This window comes from Oreochromis niloticus, linkage group LG1, assembly GCF_001858045.2.
Source record: "Oreochromis niloticus isolate F11D_XX linkage group LG1, O_niloticus_UMD_NMBU, whole genome shotgun sequence".
In the NCBI taxonomy this organism is placed as follows: Eukaryota; Metazoa; Chordata; class Actinopteri; order Cichliformes; family Cichlidae; genus Oreochromis; species Oreochromis niloticus.
In genome coordinates this window covers 11,082,707-11,105,815 of record NC_031965.2, presented here as the reverse complement: position 1 = coordinate 11,105,815, position 23,109 = coordinate 11,082,707, and the positions used below count along the sequence as shown (strand labels likewise).

General features: G+C 41.3%; 1 protein-coding gene across 9 annotated transcripts in view; it reads left to right on the top strand.

Annotated features, from left to right (window-relative positions):
• myo9aa (myosin IXAa) overlaps positions 1–23,109 on the top strand; it is a 96,493-nt gene that overhangs the window by 65,029 nt on the left and 8,355 nt on the right. For 4 of the 9 annotated variants that reach the window (XM_025902398.1, XM_025902379.1, XM_025902341.1 and 1 more), the window contains 24 exons: positions 1,302–1,423; positions 2,856–2,997; positions 3,173–3,371; positions 4,452–4,571; positions 5,322–5,357; positions 6,531–6,606; positions 10,503–10,643; positions 11,053–11,092; positions 11,750–11,872; positions 12,898–12,978; positions 13,194–13,304; positions 15,822–15,944; positions 16,468–16,617; positions 17,068–17,390; positions 17,810–19,486; positions 19,751–19,850; positions 20,083–20,298; positions 21,220–21,317; positions 21,577–21,713; positions 21,911–22,134; positions 22,278–22,394; positions 22,506–22,694; positions 22,864–22,914; positions 23,066–23,109. The exon at positions 23,066–23,109 is cut by the window's right edge and continues 68 nt beyond it. In XM_025902398.1, the coding sequence (XP_025758183.1) occupies positions 1,302–1,423; positions 2,856–2,997; positions 3,173–3,371; positions 4,452–4,571; positions 5,322–5,357; positions 6,531–6,606; positions 10,503–10,643; positions 11,053–11,092; positions 11,750–11,872; positions 12,898–12,978; positions 13,194–13,304; positions 15,822–15,944; positions 16,468–16,617; positions 17,068–17,390; positions 17,810–19,486; positions 19,751–19,850; positions 20,083–20,298; positions 21,220–21,317; positions 21,577–21,713; positions 21,911–22,134; positions 22,278–22,394; positions 22,506–22,694; positions 22,864–22,914; positions 23,066–23,109 (4,640 nt within the window). The remainder of the gene's footprint in view (positions 1–1,301; positions 1,424–2,855; positions 2,998–3,172; positions 3,372–4,451; positions 4,572–5,321; positions 5,358–6,530; positions 6,607–10,502; positions 10,644–11,052; positions 11,093–11,749; positions 11,873–12,897; positions 12,979–13,193; positions 13,305–15,821; positions 15,945–16,467; positions 16,618–17,067; positions 17,391–17,809; positions 19,487–19,750; positions 19,851–20,082; positions 20,299–21,219; positions 21,318–21,576; positions 21,714–21,910; positions 22,135–22,277; positions 22,395–22,505; positions 22,695–22,863; positions 22,915–23,065) is intronic. The other 5 variants (XM_019354255.2, XM_019354376.2, XM_025902352.1 and 2 more) reach the window with 4 other exon arrangements.

Here is a 23,109-nt window from a genome sequence, read left to right as displayed (position 1 = left end):
TTACTTCTCGATCTCTCAGTAGAAGTCAACTTATGTCCCCTTGCACTTGCTGCTGGATCTTCCAGTTTAAGAGACTGATACTTCATCTTGATTTTGATTTTTGGGAATTGGGCCAAATCTGGCACACAGCCCAGGTGATGAGTGAAAACTGTCACAGACACAAATCCACATCAGTTCGAATGTTCACCCTCAGAGGCTTCAATGCATTACACTAGAGCTCACACTGGCGGTCTCATGACAAGGGACGGATACAATGTGAACAATCTTGTGGATTCTGGAAAAAATGGCGAGCATGCTCCCAGTCACATGACATGTCGCCTTTGGGCTCAAAAAATCTTCGACTGAAAGTATGGAGGGTACATAGTGCAGGTGGTCAGAAAGGGGCTTCCGGGCAGTAAAAGTAGCTGTTAGGACATGCCTGAGAAGATGACCTTGAATGTGAGATCGGTCAAATTTTAATCAGTTATGGTTTCTGCTGTCAGAAGCTTCTGATTAGACGTTGTCTGTGTCTAATAATCATATGACATTTTTCTGTGCGTATGGCCAGAAGCAATAACCGTACAGCCATTTGCTCAGTTGAACTGCAGCGTAAAACAACACTTTCGCGTTTCAGGTTTACTTTACTTTGTTCCGAGTAAGTTTGGCTTCCTTTTTGAAATATTCTTCCTGTGAACTAACAGTAAACAGCAGTAATTAGTTGCATATTTTTCCTCCTCATGACTTTAGGCTAACAAGAGATTACACAAGAGAAAGAGATTTTTTTATTAAACTTCTGCTGGATTAAGGTCTTTATTGGTTAAATCTTTCCCAGGAACACAGGAAAATAACATGTATAAGGAAGTAATACTGATAAATACTCCGAATGATTCTTTCATTATTAAACCAGCAGGCCAGGCGACCGTGCATACAAACAATACAGCCACTCTGACTGTAAGATTTAAAACAGCCTAATCAGCCTTGGACTGGTTCTCTGCTTTTGATTGTATGTTGTTAATGATTTTTATTAATTAATTTATTTTATGAGCATTTGTGATGCTGTTTGTAATGTCACATGTAGTGAAAACCCACTATAACAAAGCGTCTGTGTTTCTCAACAGCTTCAATGCATTAAAGGACAACACCAATACATATATTTTTAATGTTATACCCAAATGCTTTAGTATTTTAATACAGCAAGCTGCTGACATTTACTTTATTGCCTTAAAGAAGACGTTCATCAGATTCCAGTCCTGTGAAGTAAATTTTTCTTGAAGTTGTCGCTGATGCTGAGCTCTCTGTTTGTACATAATGTGACCCTGTAGGAGGAATACAGGGCAGAGGGCATCAGCTGGCGAAACATAGACTACATTGACAACACAGGCTGCATCAACCTGATCAGTAAGAAGCCCACAGCGCTGTTCCACCTACTGGATGAAGAGTGCAAGTGAGTATTTATGTCTCTCTACCAGTTTGACTGGTTTACTTCTTTAGAAATTCAGTTTAGCTTTGCTGTAGTGAACTACCTGATAATTCAGCAGGTGCTAGGGACGAGTTCAAATTGGCAGGTGTTATTCTGCAACTGAAAAATCGCTGGTTTCATTACAGCTTGGGATCTTAGTGGTGTTTGATACCCTTCTCCCCCGCCTTCTCGTGTTGATCTTTGTTTTGTCCTTGAAATACTAAAATCAGCGAGGCACTGAGCATAAAGTGTTTCCGCACTGTTGCAGAGATCCAGCTGCAGTGCTTCTGCAGCTGGACAGTGTCCTCTGCACAGGTTTTATATTAGCATGAAATAAAACAGCTGTGAAAAATGCACAATCCCATCTTCGAGCTTGTAGTTTTGGTATTGTGGCAGAACGCAGAACTATCGACACAGACAGAGGAACTTGTTTTGTGTAGGGAAATTACTATATGACACACAAACAGCAAACTAGAGATGAACAGAAATAAATTGGAGTACCTAACAGACTCTTGTTTGTCTGAAGGACCACTCACAGCAAATGCTAACATCACTGCATCTCTCCTGTCTTTATGAGTGGACAATTTTTCTTTTATGCTCAATGGGAAAACATTGTGCAAGATTCTGAGTGTGATTCCTGCTGCACTTTATAAGAACATTATCACATTTCAGACAAATACACTTAAATGTTGTCAGATTTTTCTAAATTGTTAAGCAAGATGGATTTGTCCAGAATCTATACCTGCTAAACCTCAATGAAATATGGTGTTTTCGGGTACATGGCTTTACTGTGACTATTTTACAAGTAATATTTCCTTCTTTAACTCCCTTTATTCTCCATTTGGACATTAAATCAAATTCCTCCTGTTAGGCAAAGCTGGAAAGCAGTGACTCTTTAGCTGCTCTGTTTTCATAGCTCAGGTTTCACCCTGTTCCAAAACCCCTGGTGTCTCATTCTTCCCCTCGCTCCTCTTCCTGTAAGCTGTTGATTTTCTGCAAAATTGCTGGCTCTTGATACTGACGCACTGTAGAGATATATGAACTGAAGTCGGCCTAAAAGGATAATCTTCAACCTGTGGCGAGAGAGGTTAAAATGTCAAAAGTGGTTACAGATCAGATGATATTGGCTTCCCACGTTTCCACCGCTATGCTCTGCTATAATATAATACAGTTGTAGCAACTACACAGAGAGTGGTGAAAAAAATAATATCTTGAATTCATCATGTTCTGTGTGGATAACATCAGAAATCTGTTGGACATTTTCTGTGTGATTCATGTTACAGCATTAAGACATAAATGGCGTCTTGAATCAACTTCATCAAGAGCGTGATTCTCGAGTTTCCTTTCTTGAGGTGTTTTGATATTAAAAACAAATGTAAAACCCGTTTTTCTTCAAAGCACATGTTCCTTTTCCCAGTTTCCCTCAAGCCACCAACCAGACTTTGTTGGATAAGTTCAAGCGACAGCATGAAGGAAACAGCTACATCGAGTTTCCTGCTGTCATGGAGCCCGCCTTTATTATCCGACACTACGCTGGCAAGGTCAAGTACGGAGTCAAGGTCAGTGCCATCTTCGCTCTCTTAAGAATCAGTCTGTGCACTTAGTATTTTTTTTTTTTCTTTACATGTGTGACCTTCGCAACAAGAATGTAAGTGCTAAGGCAGGAGCTGTAGCACTAAGCTACATAATACTTCTGAACAGTGTTGTTTATATGTTTATCTTACACACACACAGGATTTCAGGGAGAAGAACACAGATCACATGCGCCCGGACATCGTAGCTTTACTAAAGAGCAGCAAGAACGCCTTCATCTGCGGGCTTATCGGCATCGATCCGTCGGCAACTTTCCGCTGGGCAGTGCTCCGCGCATACTTCAGGGCCATGGTGGCTTTCAGGCAGGCTGGAAAGAGACACAAGCACAAGAAACACACTGGTAAGAACCCACACCAATGCATTAATGGTTGACATACCCTATAGTTATCTGCAGACTAACCTCTAGCAGTGAGAGAAAGTATGCTCTGTGAAGGGAAGAGATGTCCCAGACTGAGAGGTGAACCTTAGCAAAGCACAAGAAAGCTTATAAAACATAATGTCATCAGAAAAATCTGTGCACCTGTCTTACAGTGTCAGGGCACCTGCTCATGTTTCATTTGTACTTTAGTAAATGCTCCATAGCTCGCAGTTTAGATAAAAGTTGTAACTGCATACTGTACTATATGCTAACCTGCTGTGCGTCTTGGTTCATTATGTTAATCTCAGCCAGATTTTGTATTCACTATGCAGTCACTGTTCTGTAGTCTGTGTGTGCAAAGTGCTAGTAGTTTTGCAGTGTAATGACAGTAGCTCTTGCTCTGTCTGTCTCTCTCTCAGCTTTGGCTCTCTGTGAATGCCTTCTTTGCCCTTAGAATTTGCTCTAGCTGTACTTCAGATGCAGTAGATGTTGCAATCCGATGTTCTTTCAGTCCTGCCGGCGTATGAATCGGACTTTTGCTCTGCATCCTCTCCATCCTTCCTTCACATGAAACGTAGATGTTATGTGGACTAGATTTTTCTTTTAGAAGTTACATATCTTTCGCTTGTCTTTAGATATCTCTTAGAAATCTTTTCAGCTAAACTATTAGCTAAACTAGATATTGTGTCACCCAAAGGAATCTGGTACATGTCTTCTAAACCATCTCTACACGGACACGGTTTTGTTTTTTAATTCATAAACTTGAATGCTACTGCCATCTTATAATAGAATATGTTCACTGGATAAACCACTAGAAGACGATGTATAGAAATGCCTTTGGGGGGCAAACGCCTATATAAAGACAGGTCTCCTTACTGCTGCCGCCAACGTCAGTTTTGAATGTCAATCATCTTCTCTTGCACAGGTATCTCTCCAGTAGACGACTGAATTTCTTGATCTCCTCTTCTTCGCTGTCTAATCTGTCATTTCTCTCTCTCTTTCTTTCCTTGTGTATTTTTCTGTCTTCTCTCCTTTTTTTTTCTCTTGTTTTGCTTCTCCAAGGGCATGATGACGCTGCTCCCTGTGCAGTATTGAAAAGTACGGATAGTTTTAGCTTTCTGCATCACCCTGTGCATCAGAGAAGCTTAGAGATCCTGCAGAGATGCAAAGAGGAGAAGTACAGTAAGGCTGCCAATACAATAACTCCTCCTACTTTCATCTGATACCATGACTAGGGGAAACTATAGGGAGAGGACCGACCAACATTGACTACTTTTCTAGGCAAAGTAAAGCCAAACGATACAAATAAGAATATCCAAACATAAAGAGGCACAGTTCCTGCATTGTGATTTGATTTAGGATGTTTATTTTAGGACTAGATGCTTGTTGGTCTCTACTCTCTCTGCCTCCCCTTTTTCTCTCTAATGCACCTGCATGTGTTTGTTCCTGTCTTGCATGCTCTTCGCTTGTATTCTTACACTGTGCTAGTAAAAGGCATGCAAAGAACTGTATTTTTATCTTGCTCTGTCAGCAAACTTTGGTGATGGAAGCAACACCTCCAGGTTTCCATCACTTTTTTTTTTTTTAGCAATAGCACATTGCTCCACTGTCATGTACAATATTGTCTGTTGGGCACTGGATATAGATGCTTGTCCACCAAACCATTGTCTAAAATCAGCTGTTTTCCACTGTCACTAACCCCACATCAGCTGGTGATGGTGATCAAAGACCAAGGGGTGTGTCTGGCATAGCTGGGGACACAGATGTGTACATTCGTATCACTAACTGGCTCACAGGCAGCTTTACATGTGGTGCAGGACATACAGCCGACCTCACACACTTTTCACAAGGGTCACTTTTCTTCTACAAACATTTCATGACACTCAAATGTCTTTCTGTCTTTTTTTGTTGTTGTCTTGTGCCACCCTGCAGCTCCAGATGAGAGTGAAAATGATGAAAGTGAAAACGGTACATTGTCGAAGAGTGCTTTATGAGTAGGCTAACACACTTTAGAGTTTTAGGATTTCAGCACTGTGATTAATTGGCTGTAGGTTCAAAACAAATGCTGGTATATGATATACGTCACTACAAATTTATCACTACCAAAGCCCACCATCGCACTGTAGTGATGTAACAAAGCAGCTGTAGATTGTATATAAAATATAGATGTAGCCTTTAGGTCTGAACAGTAAAGCCAATGTAGAAACACCATCAGTGTAGCATTGAACTAAACGTTTAATCCTTGGGATGTCTTAATATAAGAAAAACATGTACGACAGTAAAAATCAGTTTTTCCTTATGACAAATGTGTAAAATTACAGAAAAAGTTGTGGTAGCTCATTATCCACACAGGGCTGCAATTATTAAAAAACTGTGTTTTGATTAATTCACAGATGTAGTGAAAAAAACAAGAAATCTTCTGTGATTTAATTGTTTGTCTATGATTTAACTACTTCGGTGTAGTAGGAATGGCAGTGGGGGAGGTCTTTATTTCAAAATCTATGCCCTCCTTATCTAAGCCTTCCAGTGGGCCAGATTAGAGTCTTTGTCAGGCCAATTTTGGCCACTGGGCCTTATGTTTGACTCCCCTGTTTTTGGACTGCAATTTGATTGGCTTTTTTTCTCTCAGTCAAATCTATCCCTCACTTTCGAAACACAAAGATGTCAGGAGACAAAATGCTCAGTTCAAGACTTTTCTAACCATGGCATGACATCAGTGGCTACGTCTATCTTTTATATAAAGTCATTCGAATACCATTTTGCTCAGATTTTTAGCTTTCGTAGATAATTGATTGTTGGAAAAAGTGTTTCATAATCACGTATTTTAAATTGCCAATCATGGTATTAAGCAAACCTACAGGCCAGACTAAACTAAATAATGCTTCAGTATCATCTCATATCATTCGGCACTAACAACCTTGCTATTAACCGCACAAATCTGCGTTAAATGTTACTTCAGCCGCAGTATTTCCAATTTTAAAAAAGGCACATAACAATCACTGCAGTAACACTTGAGTGTCACACGGTGTCAGAAGTGTGTTTTTTCTCTGGAAGGGTTTTGTGTGAAGTGTTTTTGTTTTTGTTTTTGTTCTGTACGTGCCTGTTCTTTCACATGATGCCAACATGTCTATTCGTGATCAGGTGTGACTAGAAAGAGTCCACGTACGCCACTCTCAGACCTGCAGGGAAGCAACACCATCAATGAAAAATCACCACGGTAAGTGGCCATGTTGTAAAATGTTGTCAGCAGAGTAGTGCGTTGACTCTGATGGTATTATACCCAAGATACAGAACCCCAAAGTGCCTCTAACGCATCCATCAGTGAATGTGTCTGTGTGATAGTCTTTCCCACAAAATATTAATACAAATTACTTGAATGCTCTTATTGTGGTATTTTGTGGCCACAATGAGCATAAATTTGACAATGTGACAGTCCTCTTTTGTCCTACATGCAGTGGTAAGGATATTTGCCTCCCAGCATTTAGAGAGACATTGGATGCCTTTAAATAAATGGACCTGAGTACTTGTGACCCTGAGTGTTGGTGTCGTACCCCTCACTGACACTTTCTGTAATTAGCTGTGGACTGTGATTTGCAGTAGCACAGAGAGATTCATGCAAGTCAGCTTTTGTTACACAGGAGATCACTATGGAGCTGGTAACTCCCCCCACCATCATCATCCTGCCTCCTCTTCCTCCTCCATGCTCCCCTCATCCTCCACATGCTAGGAGAACACTAAACCCCTTGCAGCTGCTTCCTCGGTGATGTAAAGTCAGAGCTATGCATCGGAGAGAAGTGCCCGGGGAGTAATAAATGTTCTGTCCCTGCAGGGTGCTTGTCAGCTGGACAGAGCAGCAGACAGAGCAGTGTTTTATGAGACTCTCTGAGACACTATGGAGATAAACAGTCACTACAGAAGCTGTACTGTACTATCACCATTTGCAGAGATAGATGATCAACTGAGGAGAAAATCTCCCTTATATGGTGAACCAGATTCATACAGGAGATTTATGCTTTACTTTGTTTTGTGACGCAAAAAATTATTTTCTGATTTTGGCCATAGACGGTAAACGCTGGTCCTCAGATTATGTAGGGATGGAGTGCAAAGATTTTGATTGATACTTACACACTGGAGGTTTGTGGTTTTTCTGCAGAAATGCATCATTTTGTAATGTAATGCTGACTGGTAGTAAAAATCATCTGCATTGCTCCCCTTGGACTGTGCAGACGTAGCCTTGTGTTGATGATGGTGGAGGAGCATCCTTTGGGTCTCTTCAGTGACCTCCACAGTAAGAAATGTGGTGGAAAGAATGCCCCTGTTTTTTAGGGTTGTTTTCTTTGTACTTCTGGATTCAAATTTTCGTCTTGATGTCCAATATAGTTCAGAATTAACACATGAATTTTTTAGATTGACCAAAAAATTTAAGTCCTCTGTTTTGTGCATCATCACCATTTTTAAATCAGAACGAACTACATTGGCTGAGTAAGTTCTAACAATTTGATTCAATTTCGGTTACACCCATGTGATGCTTTAATCTAAACATGCAAGCTACTGCAGACTGTGAGTTTATATTAGCATGCTAATATCTGCCTATTCACACACAAAGTAAAGATACTGCTAAGGCTTTATGAGAACGTCTTTAGCTTTACATAAGACACCAGATTGTGCTAATGAAATAAAGTTGTTGGATGAGTAACCAGTAAAAGGTTTTCATCCTGTTTAGACCCTGAAAAAACACAATTTCCCTTGCAATCCATCCAACTCGTGCCGAGATAATTCATTTTTGGACCAAACTTGCTAAAATGGTTCCAAGAGCTGAATATTTGTTCCTTCTTGTGCAACAAAGATGCTAAACACAATAACACAGTAAGCTCAGACGGGCCTGCGGTTTGGTTGTTTTAGTTTGGATATCGCCCAGATCTGCTAATCACACAGGTTATTTTTTACTCAGCATTTAAGCAGTGGACGTTAACAGTCACTTTCAAACCAAGCAGGCAACCCTGGAGCAGAAACTCTTCTCTCCTAACTGTTCAGTGGTTGTACTGAAGTTGGTTCTACACACACACACACACACACACACACACACACACACACACACAGGTGTCCCACCTGGTTTTCTCTTTATGAATGATTCAACCTCTGGGTAATAACATACTATGAATCAGCGAGCCTATCTTGCTGCTGTAGTCTGTGTGTAATAATGTGTGGCCTGTAACACATGTGGAGGAATTCTTGTAAACTCATGAATGATGAACGGGAAACAAAACAGCGCACCTCAGTGGATCTGAGGAAGCATGAGATAACCTTTAACTGCCACAGCTGTGCTCTGTTCTGAGTAGTGATGGAGATCGTCTTTGTTTACTTGTCTTTTGTTGACCCTCTTTCAGTTTGCTATGGGATAAAAAACAAAATAGTCTGATGGGTTTTAACTGTGACTGACTGCTTATGTTTTTGTTTGGGTTCTGGACACGTGGTTGGGTTCCACCTTGAGGCCTGAGGTTTTGAACCCATTGGGGCTTCAGTAAGGGATTTCTGTACGAGAGATTCATTCTCTCTTCTGGAAAAGGGAATGAAAATTACTTCCCCTGCATTCCTCTGAAAATTATGGTTTCTAAATGCAAAATGCCAGTGATGGTTTGATATACTTAGATCACACTATTTAAAAGTGCCAAAAGGACAAAGCCACACAACCATGCGTTTGCCGCTGATTTCTAAACTTTCAGTATATGTTGTTTAAGGTCTCATCTGACAGCCCAAGTGCAAAGGAAAACAGTGATTTCTAAACAGATGTTTGAAAACTGTTGTGGTAAAATAAAGAAACACAAGAGTCACTACATGGATATTAAGACATGTTCGATACCTCAATGACTCATCAAGTAAAGTTTTTATGGTAAGAAGCAAGTTGTTGCCTATAATCCTTTAGGTTTTTATAAAATATTTAGGGGAAAAAGATCTAGATTCAGCTAGATTAAAGTTGGAGAATCAGTGACTGACACTGCCTGGTTTATTATTTGTGCTTCTTATTTTTGACAGTTTTAATTTATAGTATATATTTTATGGACTTGACCCTGCAAGCTTGACAAAGAAGGGATGGAATAACTGATTATGTAAACGGTGTCATGAATTGCAAGGTGAAGACTCAAAATACGGACTCACCTGCAGACAGATGTAAGGAAAAAGCGCACCTTTAGTTCAGCTGATTTCACAGTCCAGAATTACATAGTACATGATATGGAAACCAAAAACCAGAGCATTTCAAAAACACACTGGAATGGGAAGATACTGAGACAAACACTGAAGGGAAGACAACACTATATACCCACATAGCAAGCAGGTAGGGCCAGATCTAGTATCAAGCCGGCACTGCTGGCTGACTTCTGGCATGATAAGACTTATGTCATTCAGAGCTGAAACTGTTCTGGGCCAGCACAGGGCCAGCAGTGTGTCTGCAACTGGCCCGTGGCTGCACACAACTTACACATGGCCCACATACCGCAAAGAATGACGGCCCTTTGGTGACCCAGATCAGGTTTGCCAAAGGTAATCCACACATGGGCCAGCACAGGACCACCAGTGTGTCTGCAACTGGCCTTGTGCTGGCCCATGTGTGGGCCACATCTGGCAAACCAGATCTGGACCACCAAAGGGCCGTCATTCTTTGCTGTATGTGGGCCATGTGTAAGCACACTGTGTGGGCCAGATCCAGGCCATACCAATTTTGGTATGGCCTGGATCTTAATGTGTTTACCCACATATTTTGCTATGTGGGTAAACACATTAAGGTTATTAAGGGAAGTAAAAGTAATAAATGAGCAATAAATGTATTTCAAAAGATATTCTACACAGGCTAAAAAAGTAAAGTTACAACAAGATATATTTCTTAGTGTATGGGAATAGATTGCTATGATTAATTAAAAAATGGAGAACTAACTGCTCAAAGTGGTTTGTATTGTATTGCTTTTAATTAATAAATGTTTGAAACTATTAATGATGTAAAGAATTATTATTATATAGAGATCAGCATAGATTTAAAGTTTGATTTGCTTAAAAACAAATCTTTTATTTACTTTTTTATTTTCAAATCATTGAGTGATCTGTGTGTTTGGTCCAAAGGGGTTCCCCAGGGCTCGGCTGGAACGGGCGCCTGGGTAGACAGAGCCGCTTATCATCCAGCAGCTCTACTGCAGAAGATGATGGCATCTTTCTCAACTCTACCAGCAGCAAACTCCTGGAGAGAGCCCACGACATCCTCATGTCAGTATCGAGATGCTATTTTCTTTTTGCTCTACAGTAATTTGTCATTTTGGTTAGTGCTGCAGTCTAGACACAAGTAAACCCTAAAGTTCAAACATCTGTCCCGATGAAATCTCCTCCAGCAATGACTACATTCCTGCAAGCTCAGTCAGTGCTGATCTTTAGTTGAACCTGACCTCTAAACTCCTGTATGGCAGAGAGCAAGTGAAGGAGAATTTCTTCCCCCTCAGGGATCAATAAAATTCTGCTTTATTGACAGGAATATGACACATTTAGGAAAAAATTCTGAAATTATAGGTTGTTTTGTTGACCTGATTTAAAAAAGAAAAAGAAAAACCCAGCTGTCTCACTTGCTGATTTAAAGAACTACTGAACTAGATTTTCAGTTTTTGTTTTATTTTTCTTCCAGGAGGAACAAAAACTACAAATCTAAGCCCGTTCTTCCAAAGGTACAGTGCACAGTATTTTTAATTTACCCTTATAGGTCACAGTGCATACAGACAGCAAGCGTAAAGTCGCCATGACTTGTTCCCCAGGGCTCTGTCCTGGGGCCACTCCTGTTTACTGTACATATATATCACCAGTCTTGAATTTAAGTGTTTGGATATTTAATTTTTATACAGAAAGATATGGTGATCTGCTTCCAAACAGTACCAGGCTCTTTAACAGTTGAAATATTAAAAAAACAAATACTGAAAACAGCAAAACAAAACATGCACTATTTTTAAATGCAAAATCAAAAGCACTAAATCTCCCATCTGTTGGTGCTTCTCTAAGATTGAGTTTGTATGTGAAACCACTCTTAGCTTTATAAATAATTTTAGATAAATCTATCTTGATATGCGTCCGTCTTGCTTACTGAGGAACATCCTTCAGATGAGTATCAGAAGAAGGACTTACTGCTCCTGTCGGTTCCTAAAGCCTGTACTGGAAAAAGTGAGCTTCTCTCACTAAACCAATTTTAAATGAGTTGAAGAGTAAATATACCTGTAGGCGATTTTAACTGACTCTTATGTGTATATTTTTCAATCTTGGCAACTCTTTTATTTGCTAAATACAAATTAAATAGATGGAACTTCTTATATTATTAATTGACTCTGTTGCAGCATTTACTCAATGTGAAGTCACTGAAGTACCTCAACAATCTGACGCTTCACGACCGCATCACCAAGTCACTGCTGCACCTCCACAAGAAGAAGAAACCACCCAGCATCAGCGCACAGTTCCAGGTCTCACACACACACGCACGCACGCACGCACAAACACACAGAAAGCAGCCGCATACAGAGTTCAATAATTTCCTTCTCAGTGCTCCTCACAATAAAAATCTCACCAGGGTGAGATTGAGCAGGCTGGAGGAATCCCCTCCCAGCTGTGAATGTGACAAAAACAAGGTGTGTCCATTAAATGGCTTAGTTTCTTTTAGTGCAGTCTTTACTGCTCTCTGTGTAATCCTGGATCCAGTGTGTGTGAGGTGTCCATCATGTAGTTACCCACGCCCAAAAGTCATATTTGTATGACATCATGTCTGGTAATAAAATATATTTGATTTAGTGAAAAAGAAAAACACACAAACACACCCTTTGGAAAATTCTTCACAAAGAATGAACAGAGGCACAGCTTCCAGTATCAGTATCAGAATGATTCGGTGCTCTTCAGGTCCAAAATGTCTGATAGGAGCTTGTATTGTTAGGTAGTAACACACAAAAGGCTGAGAACAAATTCCAGAGAGCAAAATTTTCTATTTTCTTCCCAAGTTCTTTGAACGTGAACTGTGTGCTCTGGCTGTTGGAGGTAGAGACGAGCGCTGAGGCCCCTCTGGCAGGCAGCCCTGGCCCCTGTGTGTGGATGACTTCACTTTCCACATCCTGTGCTGCGCTGATTGCTTTAATCTCCCATGGAGGGGGAGGAGACTGAATTCCTCCTGCCACTGAATTATCGCGCACACATGCTGACACATATGTGCATGTGTTTACACACACATACAATGACGGCACATGGAAATGTTGCACACATGTCTTTGTCCTTTTTATTTCAAGTCTGCATGCTAACATAGACTTGTTGCTGGTAATTATGATCCCAGGCAGATACTTTAATCTTGCAGCAGAAGAGCTTTGCTTGCAAATGGACCAGTTATTTATAACTGACAAGAGTCACCTGACTGTGACTTCTGCCTGTCAAACAGCTGTGAAGTGAGCCTCAGCTCGTTATCTTCTTCTCTGTTAATTCTAATATTTTGTGTCTTGTCCTCTAGGCCTCTCTCAATAAGCTAATGGAGACTCTGGGTCAGTCTGAGCCTTATTTTGTCAAGTGCATCCGTTCCAATGCTGAGAAGGTACAGTGTGCTCCCTCCATCCTGCGGCCACTTTGACTGTTTCGGTTTAGTTTTCAAAGCATTACTTATTTCCTTTGAAGTTTGGACTTTTTAAAGCTGTTTATCATTTTCCCGTCGTCTCTCTGCAACCTCTGCTGCCTGTCGCTCTTCCTTTTTTTAAACCCCCCCCATGCCTCCTTTTTTCCTCTCTCTCTTGCTTTCTTTCTCTCTTTCAGCTGCCCTTACGGTTTAATGATAACCTGGTGCTGAGGCAGTTGCGTTACACAGGTATGCTGGAGACAGTACACATCCGGCAGTCGGGTTACAACATCAAGTACACTTTCAAGGTAATACACACAATTACACTGTGTATACTCTTCAAGCATCTGGTTACGCTTCATAATAACCCCTTGGGGTTGTTATTGACACTAAAGGACACCTTTTACCCATCTGTGAGTCTGATGTGGCTTTGGCTGAAGTATTTTATAACTCAGAGCGGTTGGGCTCACTGCTCCAGCCATCCATCTTCCTATCCTCTTGTTCAATTAGGGATCATTTAATTAGTGATTACGGATTGTTAATGTACTGTCCCTTATTTCAAATTCAACATTTAATAGGAATGATTAACCAAAAAAATAGTAATGTAGTACAGAAAAAGTTACTTGTGACTAAACCAGGTACAGTACAATATAAAATATATTTTAAGATAGGTCATTTTTTGTTATACAAACTAATAATGGAAGTAAACATATTTTATACCATCACTAATAATTATAATTTTGTTATTTTTAAAAGTAAAATAACTCTCAAGAACTCAGTTTACAACCCTATCTTTATAACCGTCATTTATTCTTTTTTTTCTTTGGATGCATTATGTTGCTTTCATCATAAAAATCATGTAAACTTTGTGAGAGAATGATGGAAGACCTGTCTTTAATCTGTCCTATGATACCCGATTATGCGCTTTCCATATTGAATTAAAAGGTTTGCAGCAAAACTTTTCGTTATTAAGTTATTTGTCTTGACAAAGGCCTGCAGACCTACAGAAGACACTATTCAAAAATTTTCTCAGGCTGAGCATTTACCTTGATTAGTAAACTAACCTGTGTAAAACTGAAGCTCCCCTTTAAACACTGTTCATTTCCCGAGTCTCCCCTTTCTTGCGTTATTTTGCAATCTTTGTCGATAAATGCCAAAGATCTTAATTTCCAGAATACACCGAAAGAGCCAGTTGCTAAAAGTTCAGCAGCAGATCATAGCTACACAGGCAGATGTAGGCCAGAGTGCTGCTGAAGCGCTCCTGAGCCAAAACTTACACAACACTCATGTTTCCACGAGTGTAGGCGCCAGCCATGAATTCATCTCCAGGAAACTTGTCGGTGATGTTGTTTCATTTGGGGGTTCTTTGTATGTTGTGTCATGAGGGACTTATGAGGGATGTGATGTGGCAGCCGTCTTTAACCACACTGGCTCTCATAGGAATGATGTCAACCCTGTAAGAAATGTGACTAATAAAGCAGATGAAGTTAGATGCAGATTTGGGAGTGGCTCACTCCTACGTCAGATTTTTTTCATTTGCTTTCCATGTTGTGGAGGCGTGTAACCAGTATAGTGGTTACGTTTTATTATTTAAGGTCTTTGCTGCCAGGATTCCTAAATAGTAATTTCAGAGGCATTTTAACATAAGTGCCTCTGTAAGTTTGTCCAAATGTCAGATGTTTAAAGTGAGAAAATGCTCCATTTAAAGAAAAAAAAGAGATAATTTTGAATTTGATGGAAGCAACTTTTCTCAAAAAAGCTTGGACACGCCATGGTTACCAATGTGCAGCATCCCCTCTTCTTCTAACAGCAGTCTGTAAATGAACAGTTTTCCACTTTGCCCCAGATGAACTTTAACCCAGAGAAGACAGCAGGTTTTCTAGATCATGCTCACGTATGGCTTCTCTCCATGGCAGAGCTTTAACTTTGTGAATGGCACTGTGACCTTTTTTTGGACATGTTCTCGAGTCCATGCAGTGATTTCCATGACAGAATCATGCCTGTTTTTAATGCAGTGCCACCCAGGTCCCACAGATGTATGAATTTCTAATCAAGTAGCTCAACTTTTATTTTTATTTCCTGGATGCATATAGTTATAGTTTTAACCTTTACCCTACCAACTATCTCTTCGATCAATGCGAAATAGTTTCCAATGAAATTTGTAATGCTACTCTAAAAACAGCTTACTTTCTATATATACATATCATTATGGCATTAAAACTAACATTTGGTTTATAATACCAGTGAGCTGGTATTTCGATGACCTCACTTTGATAATTTTAGCATCAGAGTTGGTCATTTACCAAAAATTCTCCCAAACATATTGAATGCTGCGGTCAGCTGTAATTAGAAATATCTTGGGCATGGGATCATTTTGGAGGACTCTGCTGTTTAGAACAGAGGCTCTACTTTGTCCCCTGCTTTCCGAAACACTCCCCATGCTTGTAATTGTATAAACACAGCATCTGTTTCCCTGTCCACCCCCTACAGCCCAGGGTGCAGATTGTATTGACTTCAGACAATGAGCCTCAGTTTGAAGAGTGGGAGTTCAGCATATTTATACCATGATGTTTGAGCTTAACTATGGATGACATGGATTTTCACCTGAAACCACATGATGCTCGACAGCATTTTTTAAAATGTTGCTGTTCCTGTAAGAAGGGTGTCTCGTTTCAGTCTGGAGACATATTTTAAATTAATCCCCACTGAAGTGAAACATCTCTGTACAGGAATCTTGTGCAAATGACTTTTAAAAAATTAAAATCCAGAACATAACAGAGCTGTGGGATGCATCTCATTAATATCTGTCCTTGTTTCTTTGATAGGACTTTGTCCATCACTTCAGTGTGCTGCTTCCAGAGGGCACCAGTGCTACCAGAGAGGGCATCCAGCAGTGCCTGGACCAGCTAGACCTACAAGCAGATGGGTATCAAGTTGGAAAGACAAAGGTAATCCTTCTCCCTTCTTTTCTCCAGATCTTTTATATCAGCTTAAAAACTGTTGAGGCTATTTCTGATGTGTGTCACATTTTCTGTGTACATATCCATGATATAAGAGTCATTCACTGAAAAAATGTAAGATTTTTACATTGTTTCAACTGACTTCTTTAGTTTTTTAAACAGTTTAATACAAGAAAAACTGTGACTAGTCAAGGACATTATGGATGGGGAGTTGGGATAAATTCATTAAAGAATCCTCTTTAATGAGGATTTAAAAAAAGAGATATGAGCGTGTCACATATTTGGTATTTTTGTCTAGGGTATGAATGGGGCATGATAGAGAAGTGCATGTTTCTGGGATGGTGTCTATATAATTAGAAGGTCATTCTTGACATTCTTGTGACCACATATGCATCCAAGGCTTTCTGAAGCATGTCTGTGTGCTTGTAATTGATTTTTTTTTTTTTTTTGAAGTTTTGTCTTAATAAGTGTGGATGCCCTGTACTGACTCCATCACGGCTCCTCCTCTCAGGTGTTTCTGCGGGAGGCTGAGCGTCAGCAGCTGCAGGCCTTCCTCCACAAGGAAGTTCTGAGACTCATCGTCATGCTGCAGCGGCGATTCAGAGCCCGGCTGGAGAGGAAGCAGTTTGTCCGGATGAGAGAAGCAGCAGTCTGCATCCAGGTATAGTACAGCGCTCCTCCCCGTCACTCCTTTCATCTCGATCTACTTTGCATCTGTCATTTCCTTATGTCTGAGTTCTTACTATAGAATTTGTGAGTTGTTGTTTTTTTTTTTTAATTTTGTTTTGTTTTGTTTAATTTTATGCCCATATTAGGCAAAAGGGTCTGTGTATTGTAACTGAAAATGAATCACAGCCCTTTGCCCTATTTGTTCTATATAATAATGTGTTAAGTACAGTGCAAAGTTTGCAAAAAGAATATGAACATACGTGAAAGAACACCTCACTCACAGATGAAATTGTCAGCCATTTCCTTATAACAACTATAGTAATTTCCTTCATTTTACAATCCCAGTTAAAAAGAAAAAAATCAAAGTGCGCTTTGAACAAAGATGCTTGTACATTATTGGAATAGTTATCTTCGATGAACATGAAAGATGTTTTCATTACAGAGATGGTGGCGCTCTGTCCGGTCCATAGACGAGGAGGAGGAGGAGGACGACGACGACTCTGACCTCAGTGTCCAGGAGGGGGCAGCTTTGTGTCTGCAGAAACACTGGCGAGGTTACAGAGAGCGTCAGAGGTTCAGGCTGTGGAGGGAGGCTGCTCTGGTGCTACAGAGGGCATGGAGGTTCTGGCTCTGTCGGCGCTGCACGGCAGCTCTGGTCATTCAGGCAGCCTGGCGCTGTCATCGAGCCAGAGAAGCCTACTTACGCCTGTATGCTGCTGTGATACAACTACAGGCAGTTTGTAAAGGCTTCCTCACCAGGCAAAGGTAAGCCATGCACCTGTTTATAGAAACTTGAGGTATATAAGCATTTTTAAAAGGATCACTACTCTGAAAATAGCTTCTAAGAGTAGATGACTGTGTGATGTTTTTTGTTTTTTTTTCTCCCCCCTCTAAAGCTGGTTAAAAACCAGATTAATCTTTGCACACAGCTCCCACCATGTATTTGGGCATTGTTCAGGCTAGGCTTGGTACATGTAACAGCATACAATTACGCAAGCAATCCGACCCAAAGCAGCTCTACAGCTGAGCTGCTGTGAGCTCAGAATTTGTGTATGAGACTCCGACATCGCTGAATGTTCGAGCTAGATCAAATTTGTCATCAGTAACTTTAGTTGTACAAAGAGTGATGAAAGATGTTAGATGGTTAGTTTACGTTAACCCAGTAATACTTTCCTGATTGTCAGCTTCAAGAAACTAAGAGAGCAGAAACTCAGGGAGAAAAGGGAGCAGCAGGAACAGCTCCTTCAGCTCCAGAATGGCCAGGTGAGCCTCTCGCAAGACGAGGAGGAGGAGCCACAAGAAATAATCATGGGACTGGACCTCAGCACTTGGGAGGATCGTTCCTACGAACAACGAGAAAAGAGCCTTCAGGAGGTGGTTAAGGAGGCAGGAGGAGAAGATGCTGCGACAAAAGAGAGCCCCTCCAAAACACAAACTGAAGCAACAACTTCAGTACCAGCACCCTCTGTGACAGTGCGAGAAAGGGCTAGGACTGCAGATGAACCTAGCCAGAGAACCACCCGGGCCAAGAGAGAGAGCCGGCGGATGAGAGAGTTGGAGCAGGCCCAATTCAGCCTGAAGCTCCTCGAAGTGCGGGCAAATAGCGGCGGAGCAGCGTCCCCGTGCGAGGACCGGCGCTGGTCTCTTGAACTGGTGCTTCCTGCAAGCCCACCTCTGCGTTCACCCCAAGGCACACCTGACAGCCAGAGCTCCAAAGGCAGCTTTGAGCTTCTCATGATGGATGAGGAGCCACCAAAGGCCACAGAAGAGGTGACAGACACTGAGGACCCCTTCTCCCCTCTCCCGCCAGTTTCTCCAGTTTCAGAGCCTAACGTGGATGTTGTTTCAACAAGCCCCAAGCCAACGGAACCATACAGGACAGAGCTTTCTGATACTGTTGCCCACCAAGGCAGCCCGATCAAAACGGACCCCGCCCATGTAGATCCGCCCAAAGTCGACTGCCTCCCAACCTTTTATGTCCCTGCTGGTGAGGGCAGTGCAGTAATCTCCCATCCTGCTGCAGAGTCTCAACAAAGCAAAGATGCAGCCGTCTCCACAGCCACATCCGCCATCAACAAGCCTCTCAGAGACAGAAGAGAGTCAACACGGCGCCCAGTGGTGGTGGTCATCAGTATGCAGAAAGAGACGCCACTAAGTGAGGAGCTGAGTAACGCTGTCCGCCCCTCTGTAGAAGTTCGAGATTCTACAGCCCAGACGGCCGACTTAACACCTTCATCAAAGAAACCAGACAGACCTGCCGTCCCTGCTCCCACCACAGTGCCTCAAGCGGATCAGGCTGTCATAGAGAAGCTGGTGCGCCTGAACGAGGAGAAGGAGGAGAGGCAGCGTAATCAGCAGCAGCAGGATGAAAAGGAGATGATGGAGCAGATAAGACGTCAGAAAGATGTGCTGGAGAAGCAGCGTCTCTACTTCGCTCAGTATGAAAGAGACATGTTTGAGAAACAAAAAGAGGAGGCTCTGCTCAAGATAGAGCAGAGTCGACAGAGCGGACAAGATGTCAGTGGAACCGCAGCCTCCAGGAAGCCCCTCAGACCCATTTCAGTGCTGGTTCAGAGAGCAGCAGGGGAGGTTCCTCATACCAGGACGCTGTCAGACTCCACTGTTCCTCAACCCCAGCAGCCTCCACCACCTGCTTCTGCTCCTACAAAAATGCACATGGAGAATAAGCCAGTTCCTGAGGGTTGGGCACCCAAACTCACACTAGAGTCCAGAGACAGGGGAGGAAGCAAAGAGAGAGCAACTACCAAGAAACCACCAAGCGATCAAGGCGCCACAGTTGGTATGAGAGATAAGCCTGGCAGCATCTTCTTCTCTCCAAATGACAAAGTGACATTTGCAAAGTGAGTACCAAATTAAACAATTTGTGCATTTTTATTTATTTGCACTACAATAGCAGATCTGAGGTGGAGGCTGGCACTTTTCACACAGATTGTCTCATTTCTCCACAAAAACGTAGTTTGGGGTCATTTGAAAGATCCCAAAATGTAACAGAAGAGTGTCTTTAATTTTTCTACGACACATTTGTTCATGCTTGTTACTTAATAGATTCACTACATTGATGAAATTTTCTGTGCTTATGTTTTACTATTTTTTTTTTCCATCAGGTTTGACAGTGATACTGTCACTAAAGACACACCAGCTGCTATCTCCAAAGAGGGACCAACGTCTGTGCCCAAATCTTCTAAGGGAACAAAAGCACGGGATGTAAGCAATTTTTGTAAACATTTTTTTTAAATGAGCATTCTGTTTGACGTGCATTTGCATATTTTCAGGAGTGCAGTTTTGTATTGTGAACGAATGAATGAGTCTTGGCAGGATAGCTCAGCCTTACGCTAAGAACAGCGCAGCACACCAACATGAGGACCACAATGCACTGAAGCTCAGGTTATTAAAGGCTACATTTAAACATGCTGTTATCACTTCTGGTAAACTCCAGGTTGGCAGAGCGGGCCAAAAAAAGAAAGCCAGAATGGCACGGACCCGCTCCGACTTCCTCACCCGCACCCCCATTCTCTCAGTTGGGGGCGATTCAGACGAGGAAGACTATGATGGCGACAGCCTCCACAGCCCCCGTCATTACACTCTACCCCTCTCCAAACAGAGCACCACGGAGGCATGCCTAAGAGAGTCCTGTTTCAGTGACTCAGACATGGTAACAGGCGCCATCCAAGCCACAAGTGGCCTCTCTAAGTTCTTATAAGCGTGGCTTCTCTTTGACATTTCTAACCCACTCAGCAGAGAGAGCATAGGTCTGCATCACACCTCTGAATCAATATGAGCTCCAGTAAATTTCTCTTTTCTCAGTAATAATTTTAAAAAAAAACAAGTTTTCTGGCAGGTATTTCAAAGGCATATTGGAATACCTGCCTGAGATCATTTTTGATTTTATGTTTGGCGTGATGTGTAATATTCATGTCAGCTTTTAAAGACGTGAATTCAAGCACGTCACAACTTTGAATCTAATACTACATTTGACAACCCCTCCAGAAATCAGCAGTGAGTGTGAATCTGGATTTATGCATCACGATGCAGGACACCTGTCGAAACGTGTTCTTCCTGAAACATGAAGCTTTTTAACATAGATGCTTTTCTAACATAATTTGGCTTCATTTTCTCTCACAGCTGTTACAGCGACTTTCCTTGTTGATTTACTTCTAGTTCTGTCCTGGGTAGTAAGATTTGCATGTCACCTGATTCTTCTTTCTCTTAGCAGATAACACTAGCCACTAGCCAAACCTTGAAAATCATTTTAAAAAATCCTTAAATTCATGATTTGGTCTTGATTTTTTTCCCCCCATCCCTTAAACTCTTATTCTCCTCAACTACAAAAAACTGAACTGTATCATTTGTTTTCAACTCTTTATGTTTTGTGTTATACCTTTTTTACATCATGTTTGGCAAAATGTAATTTCAGCCAGTGCAGCACCAGTGATGTGGTGCTGCCATCTAGTGGCTCATTTTTGCCTTCAGCTCATAATCATACTTGAACAAATGGAATGAACATCTCTTTTTTTTTTTCTTCTCATTTTGCCATTTTGTCTTGAACATGTTACCTGTCCTGATGTTGTTTCAGCCTGCAAGCTCCGAGGAGAAAAAGAAGCTACACAAAACCATGTCTTCAGGCGATTTGGTCAAAGAGGACTCTCTACGTAAAAACTCACAAGATGGAAGGTTTGCTCTTCAACTTTGCATTTCTAGCAAAAAATAGGAAAATGCACACAAAAGAAAAGCATAACTATGTAAAACTATATAAAAACAAGACCAAAATAACATATATATACACATCGATTGTATCACATACAGTGCTATTACCTTCAGAAAAGAGTCTTCTGCATACGGCCTTGTCTTGTCATTGACACGATTTTTGTTGACATGTTTTTGTTTTTGAGACTTTTTCATTTGCTTGTCACTTCTGTTTCCTTTCGACTAGGAGTCGTAAGATTCTTGGGCCGCGTTTTTGGGGCAAGAGCAAGTACGTGGATAAGAAGACTTCCAGAGAAAAGCTGATCTGTGGGGCTGAGACCTTGGATGGAGACACTGGAGACACTGGTCCTCTGCCTGGAGAAGGTGTGATTTCCAAGAGCAAAATGTATCCATTTCAGATATACTGTTGTTTTTTTCTTTTAAGAACTGAAAGTTGTTGAGTGGGAGATAATAGATGCTTAAAATCTTTTTACTAAATGTAATTAGTTCTTCAAATATATTGATTAAAAATAATATCGTTGCCTCTGAAGCATCACTGATTGGAGTTCTCTTCCTTGTAGCAGGTCAGGAAAACATGTCGCCGCCATGCAGTCCTGATCTGACCTTAAATCAGTCATTAAGAGACTCGAAAGAGAACAGGGAGCCATCTCCCAAGGTAAAGCGGAGGCGGAGTGTGAAGATCAGCAGCGTGGCTGTAGAGTCTGCCCAGCGGCAGAATGACACGCTGCAGATCCTTACCTCCATCGGCGACTACAGGAGCATGAACGACTTCCTTGTGAAGAAGGTACAGCAATATATGCTAGCTGCATTACGTAGAGCTCGAAGATGAACTTGAGTATCAGAGTTTTGATTCTTTATATTTGAACTGCACATCAGGTATTAGTCCGGTGTCGTTTATGATCATGCTATGATGGTGTCATGTTTTAGATCAGCGACTTGGACGCAGAGGACAGCAAAAAGGACACCTTGGTGGACATTGTGTTTAAAAAGGCTCTGAAGGAATTTCGTCTTAATATCTTCAACTCCTACTCCACAGCACTCGCAGTAAGTCCTCTGAAGGCTTTTTATGTTTGAATATAACCATTCAAACTGAAAAGTCATGTATTCCCAGACTAGAAAGATAAATACTGCACTCTTCCTGTGACTCCTCCCTAGATGGATGATGGTAAGAGTATCCGCTACAAAGACCTTTATGCACTGTTTGAGCAAATCTTGGAGAAGATCATGCGACTGGAGCAGAGGGACTGGAGGGAGTCTCCTGTCAAAGTGTGGGGGAACACCTTTAAGATTTTCCTGGACGAGTTCATGATTGAGTACAAACCTACACACTGTACACTCAGTAAGGTAATGACACTCTCCTCACTGTACAGGTGAATAGACACAACTCTAATAGGCACACAAATGAGTATAGAGTTACAAAAAACTACTGGGTGCTATTTATTGATAATGAAATGAGAACTAATAAATCTCTTATTTTAATTAGTCTTTTTCTTTCTTTTTTTTTTAACTGCAGCCATTGCCAAAACCTGAACGCAAGAAACGGAGGAAGAAGGACACGGACAATGTAAATCTGCCTTTATCCTCGTCAACATTAACAGCGTGCTCACCATCATTACAGAAAATAGTGATATAATCAAAAAAAAAAAGTGCACTCACACAATATGAAATATATGAACGTAAACTCAAATGAACCTGTGCTCTGCTGCCCCCTGCAGGTGGAGGAGCATAACGGCCACATCTTCAAGTCCACCCAGTACAG